This window comes from Carcharhinus amblyrhynchos, chromosome 13 (assembly GCF_965287045.1).
Source record: "Carcharhinus amblyrhynchos chromosome 13, sCarAmb.v2.hapA, whole genome shotgun sequence".
Taxonomy (NCBI): domain Eukaryota; kingdom Metazoa; phylum Chordata; class Chondrichthyes; order Carcharhiniformes; family Carcharhinidae; genus Carcharhinus; species Carcharhinus amblyrhynchos.
Window position 1 is genome coordinate 15,275,012 of NC_137336.1, and position 24,297 is coordinate 15,299,308.

The 24,297-nt window shown below is 38.5% G+C and overlaps 1 protein-coding gene across 1 annotated transcript in view; it reads left to right on the forward strand.

Moving 5' to 3' along the window:
- The window catches only part of slc36a1 (solute carrier family 36 member 1), a 46,640-nt gene extending 22,803 nt beyond the window's left edge, over nt 1-23,837 (forward strand). Inside the window, exons 7-11 of the mRNA XM_080201328.1 lie at nt 275-493; nt 1,571-1,669; nt 5,769-5,935; nt 6,964-7,133; nt 20,339-23,837. Coding sequence (XP_080057454.1) covers nt 275-493; nt 1,571-1,669; nt 5,769-5,935; nt 6,964-7,133; nt 20,339-20,607 — 924 coding nt within the window. The 3' untranslated portion in view covers nt 20,608-23,837. The remainder of the gene's footprint in view (nt 1-274; nt 494-1,570; nt 1,670-5,768; nt 5,936-6,963; nt 7,134-20,338) is intronic.
- The last annotated feature ends 460 nt before the right edge of the window (nt 23,838-24,297 follow it).

The following is a 24,297-nucleotide window of genomic DNA, read 5'->3' on the forward strand; positions in this document are numbered from 1 at the left end:
TTTTTTTTGCAAAGTTTGGAATGTTGTTCCGTTTTTGAATTGGCTCTAATTTTGAGTATATGATTTTACTATGAATTCAAAAATTCATCCATCTGCATAATCTAGTCAGTTACCCTGGAAGTTTTAAAATGGATTTGGGGAACTCTGCAGAATCCAATAATAGTGCAAAACAGGCAAGGACCACAATCTCATTACCACGTTTTACCAGTAAGGAACAAAATACAAAGACGTGCAACGTATGTTAAAATCATTGCATCCCTTCTTTTCTTTTAAGATTGTGGATGTTGCAAATGCTACTAGAAATAACTGCTTCCAAAACATCACATCATTGGAATCTAGAAGTATGGACAGCCGTCTGTACATGCTTAGTTTCCTGCCATTCATTACTCTTTTGGTATACATTCGCAACTGGAAATACCTGGCTCCTTTTTCTTTGCTAGCCAACCTAGCCATGAGTGTGAGCCTCGTTTTGATCTACTGGTACATCTTCTCGGTGAGTAATTTTTTTTCCCCTCTAAACTTTGATGTAATTTTTTTTAATTATTCATTTTATCGAGTTTTTGAAATAGTCTGCAGTTTTCTTGACAATATTCTAAGTACTGTTGGGTTGTTTTTTTTTATAAAAACACAAACTTGTGAACACCATTTTTTTTAAAACTTCGTAGCACATAACCCAATGTGGGAAGTGGGTAGGGCTGGTCAGCTCAGTTGGCTAGACAGCGAACAGATTAATGCCAACAGCATGAGAGTTCAGTTCCTCTTTTGGCCAAGGTAGACTTGGGGGAGGAGGGGCACTTCCTGTCCCTACTGTAATTAAAAATAATATCGCAGCACTTTGCCATGGTGTGGCACCTAATTGCCAAGGACTTGCCTTCAGGCAGAGAACTCAAGAAGAATCTTACCATGTCTTGAGTTCATCTATATTTGGACAAATCTTGCCTGCCTTTTTGCCATCTCAAATCCATGGCAAATGTTTACTATGTCATGGTATGAGTCAACGAATTGTGCATGGTGTTCATGCACATTACATAGTAATATGGACTTGTGCTCTCTGCAGTAGCTGTAGCTTGGGATGTTATACTTCACTCATTGTGTATTTCCAAGGGGTTTTGGGTGGATCTATCTGTAGCAAACATCTTGTTAATGTCTATTCCTTAAACAGTGACGTGTTTCAGTTGGTCTCAGACTAATAGAAAATATCTCTCTCCATGCTCCCCTTAGGGTGTCTTGTTTGGTTTCTTTTCACCTTCACCTTACAGAGGCCTTGTATTTTTAATTAATTTGTTGTCTCATTTCAAATTACAACATTTCCAGTCAGTCTAAAGTTTAAATCCTATTTTCAGAAATGAAGGGGCAAAGCCTCATGACAATATTTATAATAGCTTTTACAATGTATTTTTGGTCTCAATTGTTTAGTCTTGCACTTTTTTCTTAATCAATTCTCCCCACAAAGTACCTGACCCATTCTTGAATTAGATTTTAACATTGTGAATTTGAATAGCTTGGGAAGGTGTGTGTTGTGGAAATCATTTTTAAATGTCTAATCTAATTATAATATTTTCTGTTGCAGAGTGCCACATATACCAATACTCTGCCATCAATAACTGAGTGGAAGTCCTTCGCAATGTTTTTTGGAACAGCCATATTTGCATTTGAAGGCATTGGTGTGGTGAGTGAAAATGCTTTTGTTATGGCAAAGATGATGACCGAATTTCTCTGACCTCATTCGTGGCTGGGAATTCCTGGTCTTGCTGCAGTGTCTGGAGTTTTGGCTGAGTGCCAATTTCTTCATTCTCACAGGCAGTCACAGCAGGGCAAATGAGATTGGAGAACCCTGGCTGATATTTTGGCAGCCTGTTGGGCAGTGCTTAAATCTGAGATATACCTGACTCCTGTATAATAATTGATAATTAAATTTGTTGCTTCAAAACTGTTGTAGAAGCTACTACTCTGAGAGAAATGTTTGTTTTTTTTAAATAACCTTTTCTATATTTGCAAAGCGTTGTATCTTTTGGTTGAAAACTGATCTCTTCTACCTTTTTTTGAACTCGCGTAATGCGGTGGCAGTGTTTACATTTTTTTTAAATTCTGGGCTGTGGGTATCTTGCGTTGTACCTTTCACATCTGCAGCTGTTTTACAACCAATTAAGTGCTTTTGCAGTCTAGTCACTGTTATTCAGTAGATAGTGCAACAACTGAGTTGAGAGTTCCCAGAAACAGCAGTAAGATAATCAGATAATTTGTTTTAGCAAGCACTAAAAAATCTTTGATTCATAAACAGCTAGAATTATTGTTCACTCAACCACCTTTGAGCTGTGTCCTAAATCATCCACTTATTTGTAAAGTAGTAGACAGCAGAGTGCCTATCTATAGATGATGCTGAGCAATGCCTTCTGGAAGTTCATGTAAAGTTGCTTTGGCAGGAGACCTTGGGGATAATGAACAGGTATTCTGGCAGGATGAGACTAGCTTCGTATCTCAAGTATCTGTGTTAGGCCCTCAACTATTCATGTTTATTTACATTTAAATGGGATTTTAAACAAAACAAATTTGCTAATGACACACGGTTTGAAGTAGCTGTGGTTTAAAAAATGATATTGATAAAACGAAGAATGTCATGGTCCTAGACAAGCTCCAAGTTTTTAAGATCTGTTTGGAGGCCAATGACATTTTGTTTTAAAGTAGACAAAGTTTTGGGATTCAAGATACTTGCTAAGAGAATAAAGCCACAAAATTCCATGGGTTTTGAACAAACAAAAAAAAAAGCTTCACTATATGCGGTTAAAAAGATCAATTTAAAATATCTATCTTGTGTTCTAACATTCAAAGTTAATGTGAACTACATATGGATTAACGGGCAAATGGTGGTCAAACCTCACTCTACAATAAATAACAAACATGACTAAGGCAGATCCTAGATTTATCAGCAACCACTCAGACTAAATCAACCAAGCTCATCAAAAGTCGAATTGCCTCATGAGGAATTTCCAACTTTTCACTTATGAAAATCAATCTTTAAATTTCCTTGAAGCTGCTCCCACTTGGACAGCATCTTGACTGGGCACCTTTCTGTAGTTTAGTCTCATCTCACAAGACTCCATTCTCCTGAATTTGAGTCTGCACAATATAACTGGATGGCTTAATTGGGCTGCTACTGTCCCTGAATTTCACCGCGTTCCAACCTCTCCAGCTATACCAAACTACAAATGGCTCCCAGGGCTGCCTTTTAGCCCTAACCCATTTTTAGCATGGAGCTAGTAACTGACTGCCACTTTCTTAGCTCCCCAGGACTGCTCTTGTGCCCAAGCTGCACTGAGCTATCAAATTGCTCCTGAGATGTTTCCTGAACCCTAACTTCACAACTTGTTTTGGACCTAAGCAAAGATGGTGTAATTTCTAAATGGTGAAAAACAAGAAACAATTAAGGTGTGTGGACACGAAGATCAAGTAAAATTGGGTGGCACGGTGGTTAGCACTGCAGCCGCAGCACCAGGGATCTAGGTTCAATTCCAGAATGGGTGACTTTGTGTAGAGTTTGCATGTTCTCCCCATATGTGTGGTTTCCACCAGGTGCTCTGGTTTCCTCCCACAGTCCACAGATAAAGATGTTAGGTGGATTGGCCATGCAAAATTGACACTTGGTGTCAGTTGGATGGTAAATAAGTGGGGTTCTGGGGATAGTGCTTGGGTGAGATCGTTATTGGTGCAGGCTCGATGGCCTCTTGCAGTGTAAGAATTTTATGAATTCATGAACAGGAAGTAGAAGTGAATGTAGTGTTAGCCTTTATATCTAGCGAATTAGCATCCAGGGGCATAAAAGACATTCTTCATCAAAAATAACTCCAGATTAGACTGCACCTGCAGTATTTAGAGCAAATTTGGGCACCACATCTTGAGAAGAATATATTGAATTCCAAGGAAGTACTGCTTAATTTACTAGATTGTAACATGGACTTCAAGGATTAAATTAAAAATAAAAAATTAAGTAGGATTGTACTCCCTGGAATTTAGAAGATCATTGTGTGAATGAATGAATAATGAAGGTCAGAAGCTCAAGTTTCCAAACAAAATGGGGGCAGATAAAATCAAAAGAAGCAAAATATTTCTGCAGGTTACTCTGTCAAGGACTGAGGATGTAGTTTAACAGTGAGACCATTTATGCATGAAATTAGGAAACCCTTCTACATGCACTGGTGAAAGTTTGGAGCTCTTCTGCAAATGACTTATGATGTTAGGTACTATGATTTATAGCTGAGATAGATTAATTATCCAAAGATATTAAGGAGTATGAGGCAAAGACATTATAAGTTGGGATACCTCTGCCAAAATCTCACTTAATGGTTGGACAGGATCATGGGATAAACTGACCTACATCTGTTCTGATCTTGATAACTTGACAGCTTTTACACAAATCAGACCAGGGAGGCCTAAAAATGCTTCTTGCTCGTGTATCTGACTGGGAGAATGATCATAGCTCACAGAGCAGGACAAACTTCTATAAGAAGAGGGCTCTAGCTCATGCCCTTTCCCATAAAGCCAGCAATGTCTTCTCCCTGGGGATTAAAATGTCAGCATACCACTTCCCTGTCTTGTTAATTCCTGGTAGCAACTACTCTTGCCAGAAATAGGGAAGTATGGCAATGACTCATTCATATGTTTGAGTGAAATGACTGTCATTGTTAAGCAGCTGCCAGTGTGTGGAAGCTGAGAGATGTGGGTACAGAGCTTGTAACAATACTAAGAGTATGAAGGCGAGATGTAATTTATTAATGCCGTTAGATATGCATTCCAGTAAAGATTGTTGACAGGTGATTGGGGCTGCAGTGCATTGATTAGTAAATGAGGCTAGTAAGTATGGTTGGTAAGGTATGATATTTGACAATGCATTCATTGGCCATTTTCCTGTGCTGCATCCAGATCCTATATTCTGGCACTAATCTCTGCTAAGTCTTGCCATTGTTTTCTGAGCATGCCTTAAGAGTTTCTAACCGCAGTGTGGAGGATACAGGATTTCTCTACTTTCCCATTTCTTCCACTAAGATTCATAAACTTGCTGCAACGCAGGACGTGGCCAATCGGCCCATTGAGTGCACTGACAACAATCCCACGTTTAGATCATGGCTGCACTTTAATAGTTTTCCTAGCTTTGCTCCATATCCTCTCTTCCTTTGTCTGATAGCATTCAAGTTTGTTTAGAGGCACAGTGGCATAATGAATTATGTTAGTGGACCAATAATCCAAGAACTGGATTAATGATCTGGGGACCGATAGTCAAATCTCGCCAAGTCCAAAGATGTGGGAATTAGGTTGATTGGCCGTGGTAAATTGCCCCTTAGTGTCAGGGGATTCGGAGTGTAAATACGTGGAGTTACAAGAATGGGGTCTGGATGGGATTGTTATCAGTGCAGGCTCGATGGGCGGCATGCTTACTTTTGTACTTATAGGTTCTATGATTCCAAGTCTAATATAAAAATTCAATTAATTAAAGTCTGTATTAAAATATTGGTTTCCACAATGGTGACCATGAATTTACTAGATTATCATAAAAGCTCATCTGTTACCTCGTGCCCTTTAGGGAAGGAAATCTATTGTCCTGGTTGACCTATGTATAACTCCAGGCCCAAAGAAACTTTATAAATTCCTAATTCTCCTGTAAAATGCCACTGGGTTGCATTCAAAGGAAATTCTAGATGGGCAATAAATGTCTGAGCAATGCCCGCATTGTGTGAATGAATGAATAATGAAAAACGTCTTGTTGTAATTATCAGGTGCTTCCATTGGAAAATCATATGGAGCAACCGCAGAAATTTTCAGTAATTCTGTATTTGGGAATGGCAATAGTCACAGTATTGTACTTGACACTAGGAGTTATGGGATACATTCGCTTTGGAGATGAAATTAAAGGGAGCATAACACTCAATTTGCCACCCTGCTGGTAAGTGTCTTTTCAGACAATCTTGTTGCCAATCTTGTATCCAGTGGTTAGCTATTTTGACCACTGTTTCAGTCTGTAATAGGTTACATATTTCTGTTCTGTATTGTGTAGCTAGCCTTCTGTAAATTTTTTGTACATCCAGAATGATGCCTTCTCTATCCCGAAGGTGCTAATAATTTTCTAATCGGGCCTGAGAATTAAAAAGTTTTTTAACCTATGAAGTCAGCAAGCCAAAATGTAAACTGCCTGTTATTTTGAAATGTAACGCAAGATGAACTGAACGTCATGTTCAATTGATGCGAGCTTTCAATCACAGCAGTGGTGTAGCTGTGCAATAAATCTGCAGGCAGCATCTTGAATTAGTCATTAATGAATAGGCCTAAATGCTGAACTTTGGCTGTCAGCATCCAGTAGTGAGTCTTTGCTAAGTGATGGCACTACAATCGACAACCTGTCTTAATTTACAGTGGACTTGTTGAAACGTTACCTGCATCGCTGGTTCCTTTAGGCCTGCTCCCCCACTTGACACCGAGTTAACAATGGTATTTTGGTAAATCAGTAGTCTATTCCAAATTAATGAAAGCAGATTAATATAGCTATTGAATGCATGATGTGTCTATTCTGGCTAGCATCCAAGCAACTCTTCTGCCGTATGGTGCTGTACCTTCAAGTTCAGATAGAGCAAGAGCAGAGGGTAACGTTGAAATGGTTGTGCTGCAGTGGAGAGAATTATAATTGTACTCTCCCCACCATCAACAATAGGATACTTTAATGGGTGCTGTGCTGTGAAGTTTGTGTAGAAACCTGCTGTCCTTCTGCATAAATGAAATGTGGAAACCAATAAAGTCTATCAAAAATGAAAAAGGAGGGTTGCCTTGGGTTTAACATATGAAATATAGGATTCTGAGAAGGCTCAACAGGGTGAAAGCTGAGGGGCTGGCTGGAGGGAACAAAATTGAAATCCAATATGTTAACACTGATCTTTCAAATCTCTTCAGACTTTAATTGTGTAAAATCTTTTCTTCCAGGTTGTACCAGTCAGTGAAAATTTTATATTCTTTCGGAATCTTCATAACCTATGCAGTCCAGTTCTTTGTTGCAGCAGAAATAATTGTCCCGGCTGTTGTAGCCAAGGTCTCTGAACGCTGGCAGTTGTACGTTAACCTGTTTGTTCGAACTGGTCTGGTTACAATCACTTGTAAGTAAAGTTTCATTTTTGAGGCTGGGGTTTCCAGGGTATTTAAACTGTTCTTTCCAGCTTTTGTTTGCAATCCATAGCAATGAGACTAAGAAACAGTCTTTTGATGCAAGCTTTAGGATCGAGTATCCAAAAGATCACAACGTTGAGTTCAACATCTGCCAAATACTGCAGCTGCTGGAAGTACAAATTAACGGCAGAAAATACTGGGAATACTCAGATCTGGCAAGTTTGAGTAAAACTAAATGAATGTTTTGGGTCCAAGTCTTTTGGTAATGAGAAAAGTTAGTGATATAAGAGTTTAAAGTACAGAGAGGAAAAGGGGTAGGGTGAAGGAAGATAGAGCAAAAGCAAAGCCCTGATAGGATGAAAAACAGCAGAGATTTAATGACAAAAGAAATAGTAATGCAAGGCCAAATGAGATGGTAATAAGACACGTCATTTTTGGATAAGTGTCTGGATGATGTACACATGACAATAGCAGAATCGTAACTAACAGTTGTTGTCTGTTATAGTAGGAGTAGAAGTTATGATCTGAATTTGTTGAACTCGATATTGAAGTGAGATGAGGCCACAATGTGACAAAAGTACACGTGCTAACTTAGGAATTTAGTGCAGGGGAAGAAGGTACTTCTTTCTGTTTTTTTTTTCACCCCCAGAAGCTGGTGCGTTCAAGACTTTAGTGAGATGGGCAGGTAGTGTAATAAGCAGCTGGTTAAAGGAGAATTAATAATTGAAGTGTATTTGGATTTCCAAAAGGTATTCGATAAGTGTCACATAAAACATTACAACACAACTTGGGAGTTTATGGCATTGGGGTGAACAAATTAGCATGAACTGACTCACAAGAAGCAGTTGGGATAAATGGGATGTTTTCAAGTTAGCAAACTGCAACTAGTAGCGTGCTGCATGGATCAGTGTTGGGCCTGAACTATTTACAATCTGTTTGATGACTTGGATAGAGAGACTGTGTTGTGGCCAAACTTGCTGCTGATATAAAAACAGGCAAATTGTGAGGAAGATACAAACAGCCTGTAAAGGAATGTAGATCAATTAAATGCGTGGCCAAAAAATTGACCGAGTATAATGTGGGAAAATGTTAGTGTTCCATCCACACACCTGACGAAGGAACACTGTTTCCGAAAGCTTGTGGGATTACTATCAAATAAACTGGTTGGACTCTAACCTGGTGTTGTGAGACTTCTTACTGTGTTTACCCCAGTCCCCAGTGGCCATGTCTGTAGGTGCAGGGGGCATGTAGAATATACACCTCCCTCCCAAATAAGGGGTTACACGCTCCTATGTCTGGTAAACAACCCAGTTGACCTTTTGTCCTGGAGATGACCCATATCCTGTGTATTCAGTCATCTGGGTTGCAGCCTGTTTATCTGTCTTTTAGGCTGCAGCCGGTCCTTTAAGTTCTTGCCCAGTTGCCCCAGAGTGCTTCACAAATTGCTATTTTGATGGCCTGTTTGGCCACATGGATACTTATTAGAAACAGAAGTGAACCTAACATCAAACTCCTCCATTATTGCATTGTCATCCTTCTATCAGATCAACAATCACTACTTCCTGTCCACTTTGAGCTTTTGATGCAACCTTAATATACTATCTGTCTGAACTTGGGCAACCAGCCTTCTTGGAGGTATTTCAAACTGGGACAAAAACATAGTTCACGTGCTTCGATATTTAAATGCTAATTTATCTTCAAACTGTTAACTATCTGATTCACATATTTTTCAATGCTCACTAACTTCATGTCTCTCTAAATTAGCAGGCCTGTACAGTGCCTGGTTAATCTTTGATATATTACTATATTCCCATTCAAATTTTACATATCTAAGCATTGTGGTTGGAGCTTCAACATCGGTTGCAGATCATTAGACACACCACCCTTACGTTTTTAAGCTTTGAATTTATAACATCTTCCTCCAGTACAGCCACATTGCACTATTTGTAAAACCTATTAAAAATTGTATCCTGTTGCCATATGAGCGGTCTATCCTTAGTCTTAAAATGCCTTATTATTTCCTTCGATCTATTTTCATTGATCTCTTCTAATCTCCCCCACTAAATTTTCTACGTTAGTAATTTTTAGTATTAACCGTAGTAGAAAGCTTTTTAAATTTTAACCTCAGTTTACCATGGAGCTCCTTTACTGCTTTTTTTTTGCACTCTCAATCTCATTTGAAGATTTCCTATTATTGCTCTGTCCCATTTGCCAACAGCAAAGAGCCGGGCTACAATTTCAGCTCATTTAGATGCATTGTTCTCTTTTCAAAGTAAATGTTGCAACTTTTTGCAGGAAAACCAAATCCGTTTGTTTGGGTTAAAACCATGTTAGAATTGTTCTAAAAGTTGATGTGAAAGTTGAAAAATGGCCCATGTACTTTTTTTTTTAGAAACAGCAGCTCAAAAAATGTTGCTAACTTCAACAGGGTTTATAAGTATGTAGACAACAACCCAGCAGGGACAAAAAAAAATGTTTGGGGCTGAGTAAAATAGAGACATTTTAAGTATGTTATTACATACTTAGTGTACAGTAAATTCTGCTTTACGAACGGAATCCCTCATCAGGCTATGTTATACAACTCCATCTTAATCTGAACAAACATTCCATAGGAAACTTGGATGGGAACGGTTATCCTTTCAGAGTCAAGGGATAAATGAAGCGTACCCTATAAACAAGCCCAATACATTGCACCTCGTCACTCACCTTATTTTGAAGGCGTATGGTTCAAGTGGGTACACAAGGTACTTAATTTATTCTCCCCTTGCCAGTGCAAACACTTTGGTTGATTAATAAGAGTATTCAACCTAAACATTTACTAATAGTTTACAAATGATCTCTTGTCAGCAATGTAAATATGCACATGAGCTTGAAGTAGGAAACTTTGTTCATATTTTCCCTATAGCGATCTTAAGAACTTCAGGGCAGGAAAACTTCCTAAAAAACCTCAAGATATGGGTAATGTTGAGCCCTATTAAGCAGTGATGTGTCAGAAAGATTTGATACATAGCTGAATGACTTGCTGGGGCATTAAGGGTCTACTGCAAAATTAGTTAACAAAGTGGGCAATTCATAAAATCTATAGCATGGAGATAGGCCCTTTGGCCCAAACTGGTCCATGCAGCAAAATGCCCATCTAAGTTAACCCCGTTTGCTTGTATTTGGCCCATATCCCTCTAAACCTTTCCTATTCATATATCTGTCCAAATGTCTTTTAAATGTTGTCAATGTCCCTGTCTCAACCGCTTCCTCCAGCAGCTCATTCCACCTACGTACTACCCTCTGTGCTTTTAAAAAAAAAAGTTGCTCCTCGGGTTTCCATTAAATTCTTTCCCTGCATAATTCAAACCTATGCCCTCTAGTTCTTGATTCCCCAACCCTGGGAAAAAGACTTGAATGTGTTCACTCTATCCATGCCATGAATGATCTTGTACACCTCTAAGATCACCCCTCAGTCTCCTACGTTGCAAAGAAAAAAGTCCTAGCCTGTCCAATCTCTCCCTGTAACTCATTCCCTTGAGTCCTGGCAACATTCTTGTAAAATTCTTCTGCACTCACTCCAGTTTAATAACATCTTTCCTATAACAAGATAACCAAAAATGAACACAATTCACCAATGTCATGTACCACTGCAACATAACTTCTCAACTTCTATGCTTAATGCAATGACTGAAGGCCAGCATGTCAAAAGCCTTCTTCACTGCCCTCTATACCTGTAACTCACCTTTAGAGAACTGTGTTCCTGAACTCCAAGGTCCCTGTGTTCCATGATACTCCCTGACATCCTGCTATTCACCGTGAAAGTCGTGCCTTGATTTGATTTTCCAAAATGCAACACCTCACTATTATAGCAATGATTAATGAAAGCTATAGCATAGACGAAGCAGAAGCTTGTGAAAAAGCTATACTTCATCCCTGGGATAATTTAAACCACCTAGAGCCTACCGTTGAATTAAAGTATTTGAAAGTACAAACGGTTCAATTGTGTTCAAACTTCTGCCTAAATTCCAGCTGGCCATACAGCAATTTGCATTTTACAGGAGCTTTATCAAACAAAATTTGAGACTAAGAGACATGAGGGCAAAGTAATTAGGCTTTAAGGAGCATCTTTCTTAAGAAGAGGACATGCTAAAAAGAAAATAGAAACAGGGATTAGGCAACTTAGCCCCTCGAGTTTGATCTATTGCCATTCAGTGAGAACATGGCTACTCCATGTCCTAACTCCATATGCTCATCCTTGCCCTATATCTCAATGTCAGTCAGCAAAAACCTATCAATGGTGGTTTAGAAATTTGTAATTCATGTGGCGTTAATTGCCATTTGTGCAACAGTTCCAAAATTCTTCCATTTTGTGTCTAAAAGTATTTCTTAATTTCATTCCCGAAAGGAGCTCTGGCTCTAAATTTCAGATTGTGATGTCTCCTGTGCTGTGCACCCCCCTCCAAACTTTCCAGCCACTGCTCTCTGGCCCCCCACTCCTACCCCAGTCACACACATGCACTGCACAGACACCTGACATCAATCTGAGTCCCTGGCCAGTAGTTGGTGCATTCCCTCCAGCTATCCTAAATGCTCCACATTGCCTCAAAACTTAATCAAATCACTCCTTAATCTTCTAAATGCCACAAAATCATCTTTTACATAATTTCTCCTTGTGAGTAGTTCAAGTATCATACTGGAAAATCTACACTGCGCTTCCTCCAAGGCCAGTATATCCTGCTGAAGTTGATACTTCTCTGCCCATTGAAGTGGTGGAGGCTACCTCACTGAATATATTTAAGTAATAGGTAGATCGGTTTCTGGTAGACAAGGGAATTAAGGGTTATGGGGAGAAAGTGGGAAAGTGGAACTGATCCACTTCAGATCAGCCATGATCTTGTTGATTGGTGGGCCAGGCTCGAAGGGCTAGATGGCCTAATCCTGCTCCTATTTCTTATGTTTTTATGACACACCAGGCAGCTGAAGTATGGCTTTTATCACCTATTGTATCCCTATAGATATCATGGTACTAACAGCCAGCACGTATAGAAATGAATGAGTACAATGACTGGTGAAAACTTACAAAAAGAACATCATTTTTAAAAAAATGAAGGGCTGATTTATGTGTGACATGGGAGTCTCTGCACCTAAACCCAGTTAAAAGGTTGTGCCCCATCAAGAGGAACGCTGGCTGCCTAGCAGCCATTTAATGATTAAATGGCCATTAAGCAACTTGATATAGGACCCCTGCCCTTCTGGATCAGGAAGTCCTGCTTCAGGGAGTTATAGATCAGTTAAATATATTCAAGACAAAGATTGATAATTGTTTGGACACTAGAGTAAGGATATAGGAACATATAAATTCGGAGCGAGAGTAGTTCTCCACCCTTCAGATCAATATCTGGGGGTCTTGCAGTGTGTCAAGCTGGTAGGTGATTCTAGACACAGTGAGAAGGGAAATGCCTTAAATGCCTTGGACAGCCACAGTAAAACTTCCCTACAATTGCATTACAATGTCTTATACTACACTCTGGAGTGTAGTATAAGACTTGGGAGTATTGTGTTCAGTTTTTGTCATCATCTTTGAGGAAGGATGTGGTGTCACTGGAGGCAGTTCAGAAGAGATTCACTTGATTGATTCCAGGTTTGAAGAGGTTGTCGTAAGAGGAGCAGTTGAGTGGCTTGGGCTTATTTGCTGGAGTACTGAAGAATTAAGGGGATTTGATTGAGGTATATAAAATACTCAATGGGATTGATAAAGTAAATTTTAACCAAACGTTCCCCCTTCTAGAACAGTTTAGGACAAGAGATCATAGTTATAAAGTAAGAGGGGGAGGTTCAAAGCAAAGATGAGAAGCTATGGAACTCAATACCCCAGAGTGTAGTGGATGCAGAATCAATCCATGGATTCGAGAAAGAGTGGGATAAATATTTGATCAAAAGCAGGATAAAGAGCTATGGGGAAAAGTGGGGTTAGGGTGAGAAGGAGATTGTGCCCCCTCCGCCATTCTATATGATCATGGCCAAAGGGCTGAATTGCCTACTCTTGCTCCTAATTCCTATGTCCCTATCTCCTTACTCAAGTGTCCAAACATTTATAAATCTCCGTCTTGAATATATTAATTGAGCATCCATGGCCAGAGTACAAAATTCCAAAGATCCATAACTCTTAAGTGAAGAAGTTTCTCATCCTATCCAAATAGCCATCACCTTATTTTAAAACTGATCCAGACCCCCAACATCTTCCCGGGAACTATCTGTCAAACCTGTTAATATATAATGTTATATATTTCAGGTAATCCTGAATGCTCTTTGAAATTCTAGGAAGTATATACCCAGATGACTCATCCTCACCTCATAGGACAATCCGTTCATCCCAGGAATCAGTCTAGTAAACATGCACCACAGACCTTCTAAAGATGATGTATCATTCCTTGTGTAAAGAGAATTAAAACTATATCGATATTCTACGTGGTCTCACCTAGGCTCTGCATATTTGTAATAAGATTTCTTTGTCCTTAAATTCCAATTGCTTTACAGTAAAGGATAACATACCATTTGCTTTCCAAATTACTTGCTGTACCTGCATGTTAACTTTGATTCATGAAAAAGGGGGAACCCAGATTCCATGGAATACCAACTTTATAAAATGTTCCTTTGCCATGTTACACATGTGCCAATCAAGTCAATAAGTGCCATTTAAATCCATGAATTCAGGGCAAATGTCTTGCTAATCCTGAATGCTGCTTAAATTCAGAAGTTTCCTGCTGCATACTAAAAATAAAAATGACCTTGGAACCAATTTGCTACCAAAAGTACATCTTGTTGAGGGATGTATAGAATTGATATTACATCATAGGATTTCGATAGGTTCTAAGAAGTTTTGGTTGGCATACCTCACACAGTTCTAAATTTATTCTGCATTTGATGCACTACCATTTAAGTTTATGCTTGCATAGAAACTCCATACAGTTACCCAAGGCTGGAAGCGAACCTGGGTTTTCTGAGGCAGCAGTGCTAACCACTGTGCTGACCCTTTGCCAGAACTCCACCTACTAGAAAAGTTAATTGTTTTTCTCTCCTCAGATGCAGCCAAAATTGTTGAGTATTCTGATTTCTGCTATATTAAAGATTGGTGATTACATAAAAATTCAAACAGTAATTACATACTAAATAATAGTTACATCCCTGCTTTGTATTTAATATCTCATTCAATAAAGGAAAACATCTTGTATTCTTTCTTTGCCATCTAACCTGCCAACTTCTGGACTCTGGACATGTATTCCAAGCTGTCTGTCTTACTCTACCCCACTTAATTTCCTCCCATTTACTGGGTATTCCCTTATCTCTGAAGCTGCTGAAAATTGATTAAATTCAGAGTTACTAGAAAAGGTAGTTGGATTTGCTATAATTCCTAACTGTCTGAGACTCAAAACGGAGCTTCAAGTGGGCTGAATTATTCCAGGTGCAGTTCATTATTGCTGAGTACAAGTAAGGGAAGCATGAACATGCATTTGAAATTTTTGAGCATGTCTGCCCAATTATTTAATTTATTTTTAAGATGGATTTTCATAGTCTTAAATAGGATGCAAATGTTTTGAATGTGCATGAAAGTCAGTTGTTGCCCAGCAACAAATGGTGTGGGGTAAAAATTGATAACAGATATATAGGCATGCAGGTGCAAAGTATTATTCCCACTGGTTGGTAGCAAAATGAGGGAAACTCTTGGACAATTAAGGAGCATTGACAAATCTGAAACCTGCATTATTACTGGAATTTGTTAAAGAGAAAGAATGCCTGGGAAAGGAGAAATATGAACTAAACAAAAAAAAAGTTGCACAAAGTAATTGAATAGGACAAAGCTATGACTATTGAGTGATATGATTTTACTTTTAAAAATTTTTAGCTAGTTCACATACATTAACACTGCAAAATTTCAACAAATAGAAACAAAATGCTCAGAAGGGTGGCACAGTGGTTAGCACTGCTGCCTCTCAGTGCCAGGGATCCAGGTTTGATTCCCCGCTTGGGTCACTGTGTAGAGTTTGTACGTTCTCCCCATGTCTGCGTGGGTTTCCTCCAGGTGCTCCGGTTTTCTCCCACGGTCTGAAAGATGTGCTGGTTAGGTGCATTGACTGAACAGGCGCCAGAGTGTGATGACTAAGGGAATTTCACAGTAATTGATTGCAGTATTAATGTAAGCCTTACTTTAATAAATAAACTTAAAACTTTTACTTTTAAACTTTAATATCTTTCAAAATGAAATGTAATGTTTAAGTTAATGACCCTTCATCAGGATTTTAGCACCTTCATTAGATAATTTAAACTAAAGTTGAAATGATTTATTAGGATCAATCGAATCCAAGATTCCTTTCGACACAGAATGATGTAGTTCTGCAATGTTCAAAATCATCAATTGTTTCAGTATGTGGTTGTGGATAATGAAGCTTTCTTTTCAGTTTATCCCTATTACAAGCTGTTGGTTCTTGCACAGAGATCAGTGTATTAACTTATCACATATGCAATAATTAATATACACTTAACATACTACTACACTTGGGCATGAATGACTGTGGATGTCAGTGCAATGCAGTTCTGCCCCCCATGTGTTGATCAGACCTTTGATACTGACTCTTTCGTATATTTCTTTTGCCCTGAATGACACATTGTATGTTTTATCATTGCATGATTTTATAAAAAATAAAATATAACTAAATTTCTTCAGAATTAGATTTGGTTTATCAATTTCCTTTATCAATTACTTCAATTAATAAGCTGGTTTATTTAATCAGCTCTTTAATGAAAGAAGGGAAAAACTTAGACTTTGTAGTACCTTTCGTGACATCCGCAGCATGTCCCAAAGCATTTTACTGCTAATGAAGTATTTTTGAATTGTAGTCACTGTTGTAATGGAGGTAATATGGCAGCCAATTTGCACACGATAAGCACCCACAAACAGCAATATGATAATGAGTAGGTCATTATTGTAATCAAAGGTAAATTGGCTAGGAAACCAGAGAGAACTTCCATGTTATTCTTTTGGAACAGTATCATGGCATTTTTTACATTCATCTGAGAGCAAAAGGACTTCAGTTTAATGTCTTAAAGACAGAACCTGCTGCAGCATAGCGTCCTCCAGTGCTATGTTAGCTTTCTATTTTTGCACTTCACAATTCTAGAGTAGGGCTTGAACCCCACAACTTCTGCTTCAGGCATGAATACTGCAAATTGAGCCACAGCAGAGCTAATAATGGCATAATTCCCTTACTTAATTACCTGATCAGTAATTTAATTTTTGTTGCCTATAATTGTAATTGCAGTAACTGAAATCCTTCCTGCGTTTATAAAATCCATCTAAATGTTCCAATTCTGCGGGAACTCTTAAGATATTGTTTATCCAGATATTTCCATTTGCAGAGGTAACTGTTGTCCTCTCAGCTGCCATCAGTGATTATAGCTCCTTCGTCATCGTACGTCAATTTCCCTTATTACGCAGATATTACTTAATGTGAAACTAACCATTGCTGAAAGGTCAGCCTCAGTTCAGAATTAATTAATTACTCACTAGGGAGCGTGCAGTCTCTGATCTGCTCTTACAATCTCAATATTTATATGGCTGCTAGTTCAGTTAACATGCATATGAAAATACAAATTTAGTGCTACAGAAGTGCATTTAGCACCTCTCTCTGCTCTGCCATTCGATAAGATCAGGTTGACCTGATTGTGACTTCAACTACACATTCTCACCTATCCCTGATAATCTTTTAACCCTTATCAAGAATCTATCTAGGTCTGCCTTAAAAATATCCGAAGACTCTGATTCCACTGACTTTTGACAGAGATTCACTGCTCTCGAGAAAAAAGATTTCTCTTTTTCTGTCTTGGTGTGACCCCTTATTTTTAAACAGTGATCTCTAGTTCTAGATTTTCCCACAAGAGGAAACATACTTCCCACTTCCACTCTGTCAAGACCCCTCAGCATCATTTATGTTTCAGTCAAGTCACCTCTTACTCTTCTAAACTTTCCATAAATGACAGCCCTCCCATTTAAGTGTCTGGTCAATGGTAATCCTGAAAATGTTGATGTTGTGTGTTTCAGTGATGATATAATTGAATGTTGAGAGGGATGTTCATTGTCAGGCACTAGTGTGGTGCAAATGTCACTTGCCACTTGATCAGCACAAGTCTAAATGTTGCTCAGGTCTTGCTACAAGCATAAGGGCTGCTTCAGCATCTGAGGAACCTTAAGTGGGATTCAATAATAAGCAAACAGTGCACGTTTGATCTTATGATAAAGGGGAGGTCATTGAACATTGAACATAGAACACTACAGCACAAACAGGCCCTTCGGCCCACGAGTTGCGCCGATCACTTGATCTGCTTGAAGAAGCAGCTTAAGGTGATTGAGCCTAGGACATTGCTGCAGGAACTCCTCAAGATGATGTCCTGGGGCTGAGATGATTGGCTGCCAAAAGCCTCTTGTGCTGGATGGAATCATAGAATCCTGCGCTGCAAAAGGAGGCCATTCGGCCCATTGAGTCTGCACTGACCACAAACCTAGTCAGGCCCTATCCCCATAACCCCATGCATTTACCCTAGCTAGTCACCCTGACACTAAGGGATAATCTAGCATAGCCAATCAACCTAACCTGCACATTTTTGGACTGTGGGAGGAAACCGGAGCACCCGGCAGAAACCCACGCAGAGACACGAAGAATATGTAAACTCCACACAGATGGTGAAGCAAGCCAGAAATCGAACCAAGTCCCTGGCAGCAGTGCTAACCACTGTGCCACCATGCCACCAGATGCTGGTGAGGAGGACTTTGCAGGGTCATCTGAGCAGTGTATTCCTTTATCGTTTCCAGTGCCTGGATGGAAGCCAGATTCCAACACGATTCATTCCTATTCAGCAACTCTGTGGTGTTTTGACACAACTAAGTAACTCGCTGAACCGTTTCAGGGGAATGAACCACCATGGTTTAAATGGAGATAATTGTTTTAACATTCAATATGTATGTATGCAGTAGAATGACCAGCCATTGTAAAATCTGAAGGAAGCTTTGAATGTTAGAAATTTGCTATGAAATTAATGGGCAAATGATCATCTAGACCAAAAGCCTGCTATTCCACATGGCAATGTATTATGAAGTATCACTACACTCTAGGTAAAGGTGAACTGCCTAGTCCATTCCTGAGCAGACGTAGTTTAAACTTGTGCTGCCAGGTCCTCATTCAATATTCTGCTCCAAAATAAGTGAACCAATGTACATAGGGCCCATCTGAGTAGCTGAAAATATATAATTATTTCATGATATGAGGTGCTTATTGTGAGCTTGGATTTTGACTCTGGGCATCACAAGCAGAGTCCTCCAACCTTGCCGAGGAGAGCTGTTGATGAGAGTTTGGGGCTGTTTCTAGTTTGGGGACAGAAATGGAAAGTGACGTATGTTAGCTGCTCTTTTTAAAAGCCAAATATATTTCTGCATCCTCAGGCCTGTTTGTAGCAACTTTTGAAGAGCTATAATATAGCTGCATGCTTTATTAGGCACTAGTGTTTAATAGGCAGCTGTGGAATCCAGCTTTGCTCAGGTGAAGTGATGGGTGCTATCCCTAATTTATACGTTTTATCCCTACTTCAAATACTTGGGTCATCAGATTTTTGGTGGGAAATGGATGAGACGTGCTAAATGCTCCCTTGAGCAGAGTTCCACCAGCCACAGATCTGCCTTTTAAAAAAAAATCTATTTGTGACTTGTATAATAAACATTTTTCAGTCTTTAAATTGCTCCTACATTCTGAAGTTTGCATTAAGAAGTTTTGTTCGTGGATACAACATAATTTGCACTGTGGTGCATTCCAGTTTCAAGCAGATATAATTGAAACACTAATTTGCATCTTCCATTGACCAAAATACTCAATCACATTTCCTTGAGTTCAATATAAATTATTATTTGAGGTATTATCTCAATTCTGTGCTTAAAATTGGGACGTATCCACCAGCATCTGTCATTATCCTGCTGAACATTAGTACGGTCTGATGATTGAAAAATTATGGAATTATGAAACCTTGCAGAGCTTTCGAATGAGCTTAAATTTCTAAACTTTCAAGTTAAGACTGGGATAAGCTTGTGGTTATTTGATGCCAAGGCAATGGACTTGGACCTCATTCAGATGAGTGTAGTCACGTTATGCTCTGGACTAATACTTCACATTGTCCAAAATATTTCAGCAGGGTGACATTAATTTACTTTTTGTAGAAGATTGGTACCACCCCCTTCCCATCCTCCTTCCAAAAAAGCGCTCTTACCGTTTTCTTGATGAAAATGTTGCTTAAAACATAATATTCACAGGAAACCTCAAAGCACTTGCAGCCAATTAATTGTTTTTAAATGTGTTGGCAGTTATGTTGGCAAATACATCACCAAAAATGGATGCCAGTGGCTTTACTGTTATTTAAATGTTGTTTCTCAAGTATGTAATGGAGCTTCTGATAGCTTGGCACAATTGTAATTTTTGTGACTTTGATCATGAGCTCAACTTCAGTCTTAAGACTTGAGCACATAACTTGGGTGGCAATCAATATTAATGGAGAGTTGCAGTATTGGAAGTTTATTGTCATAGATGAGATGTTAAATTTAGGCCATATCTCCCTGTTAAAAATGATAGTGCTATAACTGTCCAAAGAGCACAATTGTTCTCCTGGTGTCCTACTCAAAAGTCAGCTTTCAGTGCAAAAGGATTAGCTTGCCATTTATTTTGGTGGGACCACACTGTCTAAATTGACTGGTTTATTTACCACATAATTGACTATTACTTAAAATGTCATTAAGGATTTTTCAGTGCTTTAGGATATTTTTAAAAATCATTCATAGGATGTGGAAATCGCTGGCTAAGCGAGCATTTATTGCCCATCTCTGATTGCATGATTCATGAAGGTGGTGATGAGCTGCCTCCTTGAACTGCCGAAGTCCATGTGGTACACCCACGGTGCTGTTAGGGAGTTCCAGCATTCTGACCCAGTGACAGTGAAGGAACAGCGTTATTTTTCCAAGTCAGGATGGTGTTTGGCTTGGTTTGAACTTCCAGATGATGGTTCCCATGTGCCCTTGTCCTTCTAGATGTTAGCAATCATGGGTTTAGCATGCAATGAAGTACTGTATGATGTTCATTCATTTTGTTTCCTTTCTCTCTTACATTTGTTTTTGTTTTTACAGGTGTTTTGGCTATCCTGATCCCACATCTGGCAATTGTGATCACACTAGTTGGGTCCATAAGTAGCAGCACTCTAGCGTTAATCATCCCCCCACTTCTTGAAATTGCCACCTACTATGGCGAGGGGATGAGCAAATGGACAATTGCCAAAAACATTTTGATCAGCGTGGTGGGCTTTGTGGGTTTTGTGGCGGGAACCTATGTGTCTATGGAAAAACTAGTGGCTCAAACGATCTCCATGACCAATATTACTGCTACCACTGCCAGTTAGTTTGGTTTGCTTTGTTGCACAATGTCCAAAGTGATTTGGATTTGCTTGCCATTTTTCTTTTTTCCCCAAAGCACTTTACTGTCTTTAAGTCCTGTGCAGATTAATAAGTAACAGTCTACACAAAGCATTGTTTTCAGTGCAGGGACAGAGAATGTTTCGGGTGAAATGTATGTAGTTTTTCTCTTCTACTTTATTTTAGTGATGGATGATCATGTTTGGAAATTTCTGTGATTATTGAATTCAGGATGGAACCTGTGCTATTTTAAAGTTCACAATAGCGCAGGGAGTTAAATCATTGGTGCTAGTCAGTGAAGGTGTACCTAAGTTCTAATTTGTAAATGTCTATGTACTTTCTATTTTTGTGGAGCAGCTTTGTGGGAAGGATTTTTTTTAACTATTTAATTGAAAGCTTAAATTTAACTTCAAAATTTCAACATTCTCATTCTGTGGTGAATTTGCATTTTTGGTGTAATGATGCTTTATATCCAATGCAACCATTTTTTTATATATGTATAGAGATAGATATCAAGTGCCATATGGCGAGATTTATTTAGAGATTGTCAACTGAATCAGGTTCTGTAGTTAGCTATTCCTAAGCTTAGATGTTACTTTTGGTCTGCTTTGCATTTGGGGCTAATTTCAAGTCCTCCTTGGCTTTGTTTCAGATCAGAGCTAATTGGACTCATTAATTCAAACCAAATCCTGTTATTTCAATCACTACGCCAGATTAGATCCAAAATGGTTTCTGTCCTTCCCCTATCTCGTGCTGACAGAGATCATGGCAGTTAGCTTTGAAAAATTGCTTTCTTTGAAGTTGATGTGTGATGTATTTATCATAAGCTTGTGAAATCCGTCATGTTCCCATGCAGCAATCAAGATGAGTGAAGTTCATTTTAGTTTTATTTTTGAGAAATTAGGTATACTAGAGAATTTAGCAGGAATTTTTTAAATTAATAATATAGGGATCTCATGTTGTTAACCTGCAAGATCTGTCATACTGATGGTATGCCATTTTATTGTATGTAAGGTGACTTGAAATATATTAGTGTACATTTAACTCAGTTCCTAGTTCTCCAGCTTCTTGGCAAATCTAACGTTTTTAGTTTTCATGAATGATATACTTGAGCATCATTGTCCAGTAGAAGGACATTTACATTAATGAATGTTATGAAGGTTAATGGAAATGACTAAACTATTTACAGCACATACTGTGCAATTGTTTTATTTGCACTTTAGGCTTAACTAAAATATTTTTAACTGCAAGTGAAGCAAAAACAGTTTTTACAAAAAAAGTCCTATTGAGCATTAAGATTTAAACATTGAATATGAGCATCATCAGAATACATCCAAAATTTAGTAATATGGTTAGCTTGGCTAAGCTTGGTTTCAGAATAGCCATATTTAATCTAAAATGTATGAGTGTTCCCTGCTGCAGATAGGTCCTGTCTGGAAGTGACTGCCTAATATCAGTTCAGAAGCTTTTAATCATAGGCTAACTGTGGCTAATGTGTAATTTTGTTATAACGAATCATTTGTTACAGAATTGTGGGGCAAGTACTGAATAAAACAAAGCTGGAAATTTCCAACCCCTTGCCCCTCACCCACTGTGTGTTTTCCAGCAGCAGACATGTCTTGCTGTTGGGAACTTCTGGTCCTGCTGAAATCTATCACATTTTGTATGGCTCGCATGCCAGTGGGGATTGTCTTCAGCAGGACTTGAAGATCCCACCCAAAATAAAGATAGAAATTTGCTTTAAGCTAACACTAAAATTTTAATTGTTGTAGAACAACTGGTGCAATATCGAATGTTCAGAAGGTTGGAGGAACTTTTTTCCCAAAGTAATTGGAAGATTGGGAAAATAAATGGCTGTTACACACTGACAGTTGGAGAGGCACAAGCTGCTTTTAAATTTGTACTGTAATGGATTTTATGGCTTTCAGACTTGATTCAAGTTATTCTTTTAAAACCAATTGTTATAGCTCAACAACAACTTGCATTTCTAGAGCACTTTCTAATGTAGTAAATTGTTCTGAGGTCATTCACGGGAGCTTAACAGACAAAATTTGACATTGAGTTCCATAAGGAGATAATAGAGCATGTCATTCAAAACTATCAGAGTAGATTTAAAGGGAGTTGGAAATTTTAATGTGCACAAGGCTTGTGAGGAATTAGGAAGGTAAAAGTGCTATAACATCAATGAACAAGGAAGGATCAGCAGCTTACAAATGATTTAGAATCCCCCTCTTTTGGCTAATGGAGAAGTGAACATAACTTTGTGTTCCCAGCAGCATCTCCAACAGTGTCAGAAAAGTAAATCACCGACTTTTTGCATTTAAGGAATTAGCTCTTGAGGCCAGTTAATGATGAAAGGTTAACCTTTAGAGAATGGTCCTGAAGGCTTTGGTATCATTCATGAGTATCTGTTATGACTTCTTGGGACATAGTCTTACCTAGACATGAAGTGTCACTTATGTACAACCAGCATAGTTGTGTTCAATCTTTTGTAGTTAGTCTGTCACTAACACATGCAAACTTTGTTTTTAAAGTACCATAATAGATTTTATGGGAAGTTACCCATTGGACTGTTGAAATTGCATGATACAAAGATACATAACTTCATGTTCTAAATACAGCATTAGAGGTCATGACTATAGCTACAGCTTAATGCACACTAGCCTCCTGTGTACATGTATAAATGTGTACAGTGTGTGTGCAATACAGATTACATTGATTGAATAACTATTGCTGCCAATACTGAATGTATACCTTGCCAGAACAAAATTAGTCAGGCTTGGTGAATATCAAAGTATTAACAGTTACTTTAAAATTGTAATTATGCTAGTGAATTTATTCTAGAATTCAATTATCAGCCTGTTGTGTACAAAAAGCAATAGGAAATTCTGTCATTCCTCCTTCCTCATCCACAACCTTTCTTGCTTCCCTTTTTTTCTCCTCCTTCCTGACTCAGTCAGTTGGGCAAATATTTAGCAGTGTTTAAATAATCAATTTAAGGGTTAAAATGTGCTTGTATATCTGGGGATTATTTGTGATCTGCAGTTCATGGTGTAAGCTTGGTACAGCCTTCTCAGGGTAATACATGCAACTACTGAGTAGTCCATTGGTTTGTCTTATTCTAAGTGACTGTCGTGTTGTAATTTTTATGTTTAATGTACAAATTGAAATTTGTTGCCTTTTTAATGCTAATTAAAATTGAGCTAAGTACTTTGGACTGCTTTTGTGTTTATTGGTCTGTCTGTTCATAGAACCTTACCATACAGAAGGGAATCATTCTGCCCATCGTGCCCATGCCAGCTCTTTGAAAAAAACTTCTAATTTTCAGTTTTTGCAGAGGAAAATATGAATGTACCTGAAATACCAGGAGAATTAGTGAACTAAGAACTGGAGCTCACTAAAGAAGACAGCATTAGAAAAAAGAACAATGGCACTAAAGACTTATAATGCCCAGGATCTGATGGTTTCCGTCCCAGGATTTTAAAGATTGTAGGTGAATAAATTGGAGATGTTTTCAGCAATAACTTTACGAAGCATTTTCAATTGAGGAATTGTCTCTTTAGATTGGAACACTGCAAGTGTAATTTCAGTATTTAAGAAAAATTACCAAGAGAAACCAAGAAATTGTAGATCTGATGGTCTTAAATCTAAGAAAGTTATTGTAACCTAGAATTAGG